The sequence below is a fragment of the Spermophilus citellus genome (assembly GCF_964194105.1).
Source record: "Spermophilus citellus genome assembly, chromosome: 6".
Taxonomy (NCBI): Eukaryota; Metazoa; Chordata; class Mammalia; order Rodentia; family Sciuridae; genus Spermophilus; species Spermophilus citellus.
In genome coordinates this window covers 6,685,466-6,696,701 of record NC_138187.1, presented here as the reverse complement: position 1 = coordinate 6,696,701, position 11,236 = coordinate 6,685,466, and the positions used below count along the sequence as shown (strand labels likewise).

Here is an 11,236-nt window from a genome sequence, read left to right as displayed (position 1 = left end):
GCACACCGCAAATACTTCTCCTGGTTGTGGATCATGCAGCCTAGCCAGGCCTTAACAGACAGCAGCAGTTATCTGGCCACCTCCATACCCTGCCCTAGCTCTGTTGAGGGCTCCCTCAGCACCATGGGGCACCAGTGTCTCTGTGCCCCATGGCATGATATGCCTCATGGATCAAAAATAAAAAGTGGGCTGGGGTTGTGGCTCAGTGGTATGGCGCTTACCTAGCATACGTGAGGCACTAGGTTTGATCCCTGGAACCACGTAAAAATTAAAAATAAAGTTATTATGTCCATCTACATCTAATAAATGTTTAAAAATTTAAAAAATAAAAGTAAAAAGTTAGCTGGGTTCAATGACACATGCCTCTAATCTCAGCTACTCAGGAGGCTGAGGCGGGAGGGTCATTTGAAACCAGGAGCTGGAGGCCAGTGTGGGCAACATAGTGAGGTGCTGCTGGAACTCAGCTGTTGTCAGCACGTCCACTCCCAGAGGTCACTGTCAATCTGCAGTCCCAGTCTGGCCTTGTCTTTTGCAAACTGCCTCTGGGCCTTGCCCCAGGATCTCCTGGGGGCAGCAGCAGCATGGGCAGCAAGAGGACTGTGTTTCTGATCTCTTGATGGCATAAATACAACAGTGGGAACCTGGAGCGGTCCTCAACACTGCCCTGCCTGTCCCTACATCCCATCCATTGTCAGTGCCTGCCACCTGCCTTGCTCTTTTTCAACAACTTTATTGAGATATAATTCACATATCATGCTATTCACCCAAAGTGTGCAATTTCATGGCACCTGTCACCTCTACCTACTTCCAGAATGTTGTCATCACTCTGGGAAGCAGCTCCACGAGCTGGGGGTGTAGCTCAGTGGCAAAGCAATCATCTCACATAATGTAAGTCCTGGGTTTCCATCCTCAGTGCTGGAAAAAAGAAAAGAGGAAAAGCAGGGCGTGGTGGCACACGCCTGTCACCCCAGCAGCTCAGGAGGCTGAGGCAGTAGGACTGTGAGTTCAGAGCCAGCCTCAGCAACAGCAAGGTACTAAGCAACTCAGTAAGACCCTGTCTCCAAATAAAATACAAAATAGGGCTGGGGATGTGGCTCAGTGGTCCAATGCCCCTGAGTTCAATCCCCAATACCCCCCCCCCCAAAAAAAAAAAGAGAGAGAAGCAGCAGCCCACCCATTAGTCCTCCTCTTTCTCCTTGGTGTGTTCTTTGGCTGAAGAAGGCTCCTCTGTCCTGTGCAGGGCTACAAGGATTGAAGAACCCAGCAGGTCCCTCTATTAATCATGTCCATCTCTCAGCCTCCAACTCTCCCCGGGGCCCCAGCCCCGCTATACACACCCTTGCCTCCAGCATCCCTCTCTATAAACTATCCCCACAGCAGGAATAGGGGCTTTCTAAATGCAAATCCCATCACACTACACCTGCCCCAGAGCTCCTCCCTGGTTCCCAATCAGATGTGACTACCTGGACCCAAAGCCAGATTTACCCAAGGGGATATCTAGAGACTGCCAAGGCCCCCGTGCCACAGATGCTGCCATGGACCTGAAGCCACTGAGGTCCAATCAGACTGCCTTCCTCTCCCCCTGCTGGGCCTAACCCTTCCTTCAGTGCCACCTTGGCCTCCCCAGCCAATGGAAGACATCCAGCTCCCCAAGGAGGAGACAGACTCCTGTCCGCATTCTGAAGTCCCATGTGAAGGGCTCCAATAGGCCCAGCTCCACCACCTACCAGCAGGGTGCAGTCTTGAGGGACAGTGCACCTAGCTGGCAGCTGATGAGCAGGACCTTTGGGCCCCTTGGGCTGAGCAGGCTCTCCTTGAGGCACTGCCCCTGCCACCTCTGTCCTACTCAGCACACTCTGCTGCTGCAGAACAAATTACCACAAATTTAGCCGCATGAAATGCCCTTTTAGCCAGGTTTGGTGGTACATGCCTATAATCCCAGCAGCTTGGGAGGCTGAGGCAGGAGAATCGTAAGTTTGAGAACAGCCTCAGCAACTTAGTAAGGCCCTAAGCAACTAAATGAGACTGTCTCAGAATAAAAAATAAAAAGGGCTGGGGATGGGGTTTAGTGGGTAAGTGCCCCTTGGTTAAATCCCCAGAGCCAAAAAGAAAGAAAAAAAAAAACCCCTTCATGATTATTTCACAGTTTTGGTAGACTGGGAGGGCTGAGCAGAGTCCTTGCTCAGAGCCTTACAAGGAGGCAGCAGGGCTGGGGGCTCATTTGAGGCCCAGAGTCCCCTCCCAAGCTCTTGTGACTGTATGCAGCCAGGACCTCAAGCCTAGCAGCTCCTCTAACCGCCAGAGGAACATCTCTGTTGCTCCAGACTCTCAAAGGCCCACTGATCAAGTCAAGCCCACCTTGGCCTATTTTTTTTTTTATTTTTGAAATGAGGTCTCACTATGCTGCCCAGGCCGGCCTCAAACTCCTAGTCTCAAATGATACGCCTATCTCAGCCTCTGAAGTGACTGGGACTATTGGTGTAACCACAGCAGCCACCCCCATCTCCCTTTTGATGAACTCAATGACAACTGATTAGAGACCTTAATTACATCTGCAAAAGTCCCTTCACCGGGCTGGGGATGTGGCTCAAGCGGTAGCGCGCTCGCCTGGCATGCATGCGTGCGGCCCGGGTTCGATCCTCAGCACCACATACCAACAAAGATGTTGTGTCCACCGAGAACTAAAAAAAAAAAAAAATATATTAAAAATTCTCTCCCTCTCTCTCTCCTCTCACTCTCTTAAAAAAAAAAAAAAGTCCCTTCACCATTGCCATATAACATGACCCAATCATGGGAGAGACATCCCATGTTTTCACAGGTCCATGCACATTCCTGGTTGGGGGCTCATGGAACAATGTGGACACCCAGAAGCAGGAGTCTCCAGGGGTCAACTTAGAATTTTCTGCCTGTCAAGACCCCTAATCTCCTTCCCTTACTAATTTACCCTCTCTTCCTCTACCCCACCCTCTGTACCAGGGATTGAACCCAGAGATGCTTAACCACTTAGCCATATCCCCAGCTCTTTTTTTTTTAAATTTTATTTCGAGACAGGGATTCCCTAAGTTGCTTAGGGCCTCATAAATTGCTGATGCTGGCTTTGAACTTGTGATCCTTCTGCCTCAGCTTCCTGAGCCACTGGGATTATAGGCATGTGCCACTGTGCCCAGCTTCAGTGCCTCTTTCTTCCTGGTAGCTGTGATGTGCCCTGCCATGAGGGCTGGCCTGAAAGGGAACACTATCCCCACTGCAATGATAAAAAGTTGAAGGGACAAGGACCACTGAGTAGCCCCTGGGTACAACCCAGGCACTCTTACTCCACACTGGAGTCCACTCTTTTGCTGACTGGCCCTCCAGGCGGAAAAGGGCTAAGCTCCAATGAGGCGGGCGGGGCGGGGGGGGGGATCCCTTAAGAGGTCAAAGCTGAGACTGCCCCTCTCCTTCCTGGGGGCACCTAATTCCTCCTCTTACACAATGTCCCCTACCTTTACACCATCTTCCCCACTGGACTTGGTGAACTTGGCATCACATGCCCCAGGGGAAGGGAGGGCAAGGCCCACCTGCATCTGGGACTCTCTCCACCCACCCACACTCAAGTACTAGGCTCCTTTCTCTCTACTGCCCGCACATGGCAGATCTGTGCCTGGGAATCCACTCCTCAGGGAACTGACAAGCCGAGGTTGCACCCGCTTTATACCAAGAATTAGAATGTCATGCCTTGGTGACTTTAGGCTGACCCCTGCCCCTCCCTGGTCTCACTCAGTCTCCCCTTCTGTGAAATGGGCTGCTGGAGATCCTGCTTCAGGACCTCAGCTTAAAACAGGGCTGCTGTAATGGCAGTAGAACTCCCAAGCAAAGACAAGAAGGAGCTGATGTCTCTCTGTATGTACCCAGACTTCCCTGCAGAGTCAGGAACCCCCAAAGCAGTGTGGGATGGGGTCAGCACCAGCTACCCGGGATTGGATCACATTGAAAAGAGTGTTTGATTCCTAGCTTCAACACTTTATAGTCGGAAACAGCCAAGTTCTCAAGGACCTCTGTTCCCCAGCAGTGGGCCCACAGAGTGGGGACATGCAAACATCCAACACCCCCTCCCCAGGGCCTTGGGAGCACAGACAGGCCACTGCTTGCAGAGTGCTGAGTGCCCAAGGCTTGGAAAGGGATGGTATGCCGGGAGGAGGCTTCTCTTAATTCTTGAAGGATCCACCACTGTGACCTGAAACTGGAACTTGTGGTGAGGGTACACCATCTCAGTGTCCTGCACCTCTGAACTGAGCACCACTTCCTTTTCCTGTCCTCTTTGCAGGAGACAGGCACGGGGGACCCTTCTTTTAGGCTTAGGGTCCCGACTAGAGGGGTCTGTTCCCTGCCCCCAACCTTTCCATATTCCTTGTTCCACACGTGGGGTCCCATTGTCCCAGCCCCCCCACATCACCTCTTCCTCCGCCTGGCCACTCGCCCAACCTTCTTTGCAACAGAGCGATGTCCCCGGCTCTCAGGCAGGAGGGAAAAGGGAAACCCGGTTCTACTGGTAGCCCCTGGTTGCTCCCTACTTAGTGGGGTCAAGGGGTTTCCAACACCCAGCCAGCACCAGAGGGCGACTCTCAGCCCCAGCCAACCTGACCACTGAGAGAGCTCCCTGCGGAGGCACACCCGGCCCTGGCCTACAGTCTCAGCAAAGCCATTTCCTTCTTGAAACAGCCCCCGTCTTGATGTGCCCCCAGCCGAAGAGCCTTCAAGTGAGGCGCTAACTGTAAGATCTCCGCGTGTTGGACCACTGCCATGGGCACCTCGGCCTCGCAGAATCTTCCCAGCGCCCCCCCACCCCCGCGTCCACTTGCTTGTCCAGCTGCGGGACTGGGGACTGCACGCGAGGCAAGGGCTAGCCAGGACCTGATGTGTCCATCTGGGCCCGTCCGCCTTTGAGGGCCTGACGAGGGGTAAGCAAGCTGGACTGATGGACAAGGGGCCTGGGCTAGGCGTGGCCGCTCTGGGTCCCCCGCCCCCCACCCTCCACCACCACCACCCCGCCTCCGCCCTCCCACGCACCTGCGCTGGCCTCCCCCCAAGCCCCGGGGGCAGCGGGCAGGCGGCTCTGGGAGATCAGAGGACTCAGAGGAGTCGGGCCTAGGGGGAGGGGGCGGGGAATTTCCCCCCACGCTTGCCCGGGCCTGCTACCCTCCCCCTCCCTCGCCAGGTGGGGGGCACCGCTGGGGGAATTCCACCGCACAGTGAAAGCACGGGAGAGCCTGGGCTGGGGTCCTAGGGAGGAGGGGGGAGAGGAGGAAGAGAGAGGGCGGGCTGTGACCAGGGGCGCAGCTGCCTTCCTCCCCAGACACCAGCTGCCCCTGCCTGTCCGGGACCGATAGTCCACGATTCCAGTCTGTCTCGCGGGTGCGGGGGGCAGGGAGTGGCACTTCCTCCTTGGAGCCAGTAGCGTCGGGATCTGGGGAGGGAGAAGGTGTGCGAGTGAGCGCGACAATGAATGGGTGACTGAATGAGAGCACGCGTGTACATTTGAATAAGGGTGCTTGGGACCCACGGACTCCGTGCGGCCGCGGGAGCGGGTCTTGTATCTCCCCCTTTAGGGTCCTCTGCTAGCCCAGCCTGTCCCCCTCCACGTCCTCCCTTTAGAACCCGCACCCACCCTCGGAAGGAGAGGGGAGGGGCCGGGAGGCGTCTTCTGGGATGCTGGGGGTCCTGGGGGGCGGGCGTGGGAGGCGTCTGGACCTGCTGCCTGCGCTCCAGTCCCGGGCGGGGCTTCCCGTCCTCCCTCAGGGGGTAGGGAGGAACCCGAGGAGGGACGCGAAAGGGGCAGGAGCCGGCGCGTTAGAGACCTGGGCGAAAGAGAAGCGGAGAGCCAGGCACAGCGAGGAAGGTGGGTGTGGAGGCCGAGGCACCAGCCAGAGCAAAAAGAAGCAGAGACAGAGAATGCCTGCGGCCAGATATCCACGGAGAGACCCCAAGGGAGGGACGGGGCAGAGACACTTCCAAGGAGCAGAGACCTTGAGATACGAGGACCTCAGGGAGACATTTCCCCGCCAGAGACCGAGTGCGCCGTCCAGAGCGAGACAAGGACTGACAGTTGGAGGACAACGTCCCCCAGGTCGCCGGGAGACCCCGGAGTTCGTCCGGGGGTGGGCCAGGGTGATCTCTATCCGGTTGGGGGCCATGGGGACACAGGCCCTGCAGGGTCTCTTCCTCCTTTTGCTCCCGCTTCTGCCGCAGCGCGGGGCCTCGGCAGTAAGCCTGTACAGTCCAGGTGAGTCAGGCACGGCGGCCAAGACATGGTCACCGCTCCCTCCTCGGCCTCTTTGCCCAGGGCTGGGGCCCCGACGCTGGGGAGGCGGCAGAGCAGGTGGCTGGAGCAATTGAGCAGCCCGAGGGCCCCCGCGGGGGCGGGCGCTGGGTGTGCTGCCTGGGGACCGAGGCGGGAGCTGGAGTCGGATGATGAGGATGTCCGGAGAAGGTCCCGACCTCCCCATGTCCCGCGGTTGCCGGGCAGGCTTGTCCGAGTGCTTCCAGGTGAATGGCGCCGACTACCGCGGTCACCAGAACCACACCGGTCCTCGAGGAGCTGGACGCCCGTGTCTTTTCTGGGACCAGACGCAGCAGCACAGCTACAGTAGCTCCAGCGACCCCCAGGGCCGCTGGGGGCTGGGCGCGCACAACTTCTGCCGGTGAGGGGCGTGGCCCGTGAGCAGTGGAGGCGGGACTCTGCTGCAGGAGGTGGCTTGACGCGGGGCCTCCGCGTGGGCGGAGCTGAGGTCTGCGCCGCCAGCACACTGTCTGCGCACTCTCTTGTACTTGGGGAAGACTGGGCGCACAGTATTTTTTCACTAGAGGAGTCGGACTTAGGTGCCTTACTTCTGCAAAACTTCAGATCAGGAAGACCACTCGAAGGGCTAGTGTGAGTGGGGTCTGGCCAGAGGAAGGCCCTGCGGTGATGGGTCAGACTCTTGCCTCACCACCATCTATTCTTGGTGATGGGGAAATAGGAATTCAGAGCGACAGCTGCAGTCTGGAGCCACAGGGACAGAACAGGAGCCACTTCTCTGTTAATCCGCAAAGCTTAGGGCTCCACACTTCTACTTTTAAGATGGGTTCTGAGGGAGGGAAATGGCCAAGACCCACAGCAAAGTTCTCACGTAGGAAGTTAAGTTCTGGCCGCAGCCAAAGACCTAAAAACAGCCCTCAAGGGTCCTTTAATGACACCCCACCGTCATCTAAGAAGTTGACGTCCAGAAGCGCGTTGAGAAAACAAGAATTTGTGTGATAACAGAAAGGAATATGGCCTCCAACATACACAGAGCCTTAGTGGGCACATTGCTCACAGGTGATAGGGCAGGGCCGTGGGATCCTGACCACTACCCCCCACACCTGCAGGAACCCCGATGGTGATGTGCAGCCATGGTGCTATGTAGCTGAAACTGAGGAGGGCATCTACTGGCGCTATTGTGACATTCCCACATGTCACAGTGAGTGGGTCAGCTGGACAGAGGTGGGAGTTCTGAGGAACCTGGGTGGAGGGTCGCTTTCAGGGATGGTATTCTGACTCTGCTTTCTCCTCAGTGCCTGGCTACCTGGGATGCTTTGTAGACTCCGGTGCACCCCCAGCTCTCAGTGGTCCCAGTGGCACCTCCACGAAGCTCACTGTCCAGGTGTGCCTTCGCTTCTGCCGCATGAAGGGCTACCAGGTACTGCTGACAAGCCCAGACCAGTAACCCTGACTTTGACCTCAGGACCCCACTCAACTCCCAACACTCTGACGCCAAATCCTAATACTGGTTCTGAACCGCCAGCCTGATTCCTACTTCTGACCCCAGCACTCCACTCCTACCCCATCCCTGCCTTTGGGTTACTCAGTCTATGCTCCCAGCTGGCCGGTGTGGAGGCTGGTTATGCCTGCTTCTGTGGCTCTGAAAGCGACCTGGCCCGGGGACGCCTTGCTCCCGCTACCGACTGTGACCAGATCTGTTTTGGCCACCCGGGCCAGCTGTGTGGCGGTGATGGACGGCTAGGCATCTATGAAGGTTAGGTGTGGATATGGTTTCGAGGGTGGGGGACTTGGGTGAGGGGAAGAGACCAGGTGGGACCCGACGTGTCATGCCCTCATAGGGGCAGAATCTGGGAAGGGGGATCGCTAGGCTGATGTCCCGGCCTGAGGAAGAACTGGGATTGAGGATTGGACCCCGAAAAGGGGCTGAACCGGGAGTTGAGAGCCAGACCTGAAATGTATTGGTGGAAGGCGTGGACGGAAGGAGATTGGACAGGGCCTGGATTTGGGGCGGGGCCTCTCGAGTAACTGGCCTGGGGTTAGGCCCAGCTGGGCTTTGCTACGAACTTTGGCGGGGAACTCCGAGCGGTAAAGGAAAAGCCACTGGCTTCAGGGTCCTGACAGTAATCCCTGCCTGCAGTGTCGGTGGGCTCCTGTCAGGGAAACTGGACTGCGCCTCAGGGTGTCATCTACTCGCCGGACTTTCCCGACGAGTATGGGCCAGATCGGAACTGCAGCTGGGTGCTGGGCCCGACCGGTGCCGCTTTGGAGCTCACCTTCCGCCTCTTTGAGCTGGCCGACCCGCGTGACCGGTTGGAGCTGCGCGACGCCGCCTCTGGCAGCCTGCTCCGCACCTTTGACGGCTCCCGCCCTCCTCCGCCCGGACCTCTGCGCCTGCGTGCGGCCGTGCTGTTGCTCACTTTCAGCAGCGATGCGCGCGGCCACGCGCAGGGCTTCGCGCTCACCTACCGCGGTGAGCTGGGTCCCGGTCCCCCTACCCCCGCCCTCTTACCCCCACCCCGCCTCACACTCCTCTCCGCAGGGCTGCAGGACGCTGCGGAGGACCGCACGCCCCCCAAGGGCTCGGCCCAGACGCCCGCAGAACCCCCCGAGGGGGCCAACGTGAGCTGCAGCCCTAGGCCTGGAGCCCCACAGGCTGCGATGGGGGGTGAGGCGGGCATGAGAGGCGGGAGGGAATCAGGGAGTGGCCCTTCTGGGCCCTGTCCTCACTGCACCTGTGTGCCCGCAGCCCGGGTCTTCTCAACGGTGACGGCCGTCTCTGTGCTGCTGCTGCTGCTCCTGTCTCTGTTGCGTCTGCTGCGCCGACGGTGCGGGCGCTGGGGCAGGGCCTGAGGGCGGATCCCCGCACCAGGCGCTTGACACCTTGGTGCACCAGGGCACGGGAGCCCCGGTGGGGAACTAGGGCCCCAGAGGGGAACTAAGAAGGGATTCCCAGGTTCTAGAGCGGGCAAGACCTTGGGTCCACACCTAGAGTTGAACGTGGGGTCGCAGGCAGAGCAGGATGCTGGAGGTGGGATAGGGTCGGGGTCCAGCTGATGTCTGCTCCCTCTCTAGGAGCTGTGTTCTGGCTCGGGGAAAAGGGCCCCCGGCATTGGGACCTTCCCGGGGCGCCGGGAGAAGCTGGGCTGTGTGGTACCGCCGGCCCCAAGGGGTGGCCCTACCCTGTCCTCCTGGGGACCCCCAGGCAGAGCGTCCTGCCACCGGCTATCAGCCCCTGAGTGCCTCCAGCCAGAGCTCCTTACCCTCGCTCATCTCTGCTCTCTGACTTCGGACCCCCAAGGTCCATCAGACCTTCTGCCAGTGAGACGGATATCCGAGACGTTATGCCACATTCTACCTCGGCCTTTTGCCACTTCAAAGGCAGCTTGGTCTCTGGTCATTCCAAGGAGACCAGAAATTGGACAGGAAGCATCTTATTCTATTCTGAGTATTTGGCCTGAACCTCTAGGTCCAGCTCACCAACCCATAGATCTTGATGTGGGAGGTAGTCTCTCTTTTTAGGAGTCTCTGAGACCCTCCTGGGGTCATCTTGGATTGCTGCCCTCAGTGAGAGGTTAGAAGTCAAAAAAAGTAGTCAAAATGTCACTGGCATTTGGAGGCGTTCTGGAGAAGGGACATGGACTCAGGACAAGTGGGGTCCTTGATGAACATGTTGTAGTAGAAGAATTTCAGCAGGTGCTAGAGACACAAAAAGGTTTATTTAGGAAAGCAGAGACACATTCAGGGGAGAAGTGAACCATGTCCAGAGGAGTGACAACAACTTCTTGATGTTGGGGTTAATATTTATATAGGAGCAATTGCTAGGGGTTGGACTAGAGATGGATGCAGGGTGGAGTTACACAATTTCTAGTGTTTCTGAAACTTGCACTTCAACCTTCTGTAACTTTTTTGTAGGTAAAGGCATGGGTCGAGGGCATGGCCTGGGTTGGTCAGGAGTGGCAATGATTCATGGGCATTTTCTGCATGGGCCCTTCCTTAGATAATCATTATCTCCTCCATATGTACCCAAATTCCTGTCTCAAAGAGGTCCATCACTGACTTTAAATAAAGGTCCTATTTTGGTACAGGCCTTGGCAAGTTTTAAATGGTGGAAGGGACTATGTTAATGAGAGTTCAGGAATCAGGATTGCATGGCGTTTCATGCCAAGAGTTTGACAGAACCTTCTGGAAGGGAGAGGAGGAACCGAGGATGGATGGGCGGTGCCCTGCAGAAGAGTGGGCGACAGAGTCTGACGTTGGGCAAAGATATGCCTGACAAAGGGGCTTCTCCCTGGTTCCCGCCCCTGAGGTGGTGGAGCGGGAGCCGACCTTTCTCCCATTGCCTCCTGCCTTGTTTTCTGCAGTTTCCTACCTGGCCTGGGCTGGGCCGAGGGTGCGCCTTGTGAGCGATAATAGCGAGTGAGTTGGGCCTCGCCCAAGCTCAGAGAATCCTGGCCGGAAGATCCGGGCCTTGCCGAGGACTCCTGGTGCGTCACGCATCTCCTCCGAGGCTTGGGTATCTGGGGCCACTGGAGAGATCATCTCCAAAGTGGGGACGCGCCAGCGCTCGTCTGGAACCTCCCGAATGGGCCTGAACCAGCAGCACCTTGGACAGAGCCCCGACCGCAGGGTGGGGCTGACTGGTGGGGCTGTGAACTTGAGGGTGGATACCCAAAGGTACGACATTTTGGGGGTCACGCGGAAAACCGGGTGCGCAGTGCTGGGAGACACGAGATGCCTGGTCACTCCAGCTTAGCCCGCGGGACCCAGAACCGTCAGGTCCTAAGCAAACATGCAAATGAGGCTGGAGCCCCACAGATTATGCTAAGAAGAGAGAGGGCCTGGGCTCTTTCGGGGCGGAGCCTCCCCGTTGGCCGCGCCCATTGGCCCTGGCAGCATCAACGTCAGGAATCCAGCGCGCGAAATACCAGCAGGGTTGACGGGGGCGAGGAACCGGGGCGG

At 57.6% G+C, this 11,236-nt stretch overlaps 1 protein-coding gene across 1 annotated transcript; it reads left to right on the top strand.

Moving 5' to 3' along the window:
- Positions 1-6,168: 6,168 nt before the first annotated feature.
- Positions 6,169-9,560, top strand: KREMEN2 (kringle containing transmembrane protein 2; the record flags this gene model as incomplete). The annotated part of the gene is made up of 9 exons (XM_081299780.1): positions 6,169-6,259; positions 6,503-6,677; positions 7,384-7,475; positions 7,570-7,694; positions 7,877-8,030; positions 8,415-8,747; positions 8,817-8,942; positions 9,024-9,102; positions 9,350-9,560. The coding sequence occupies 9 exons, from the start codon at positions 6,169-6,171 to the stop codon at positions 9,558-9,560; spliced, it is 1,386 nt and encodes a 461-aa protein (XP_081155906.1).
- Between the last annotated feature and the right edge of the window lie 1,676 nt (positions 9,561-11,236).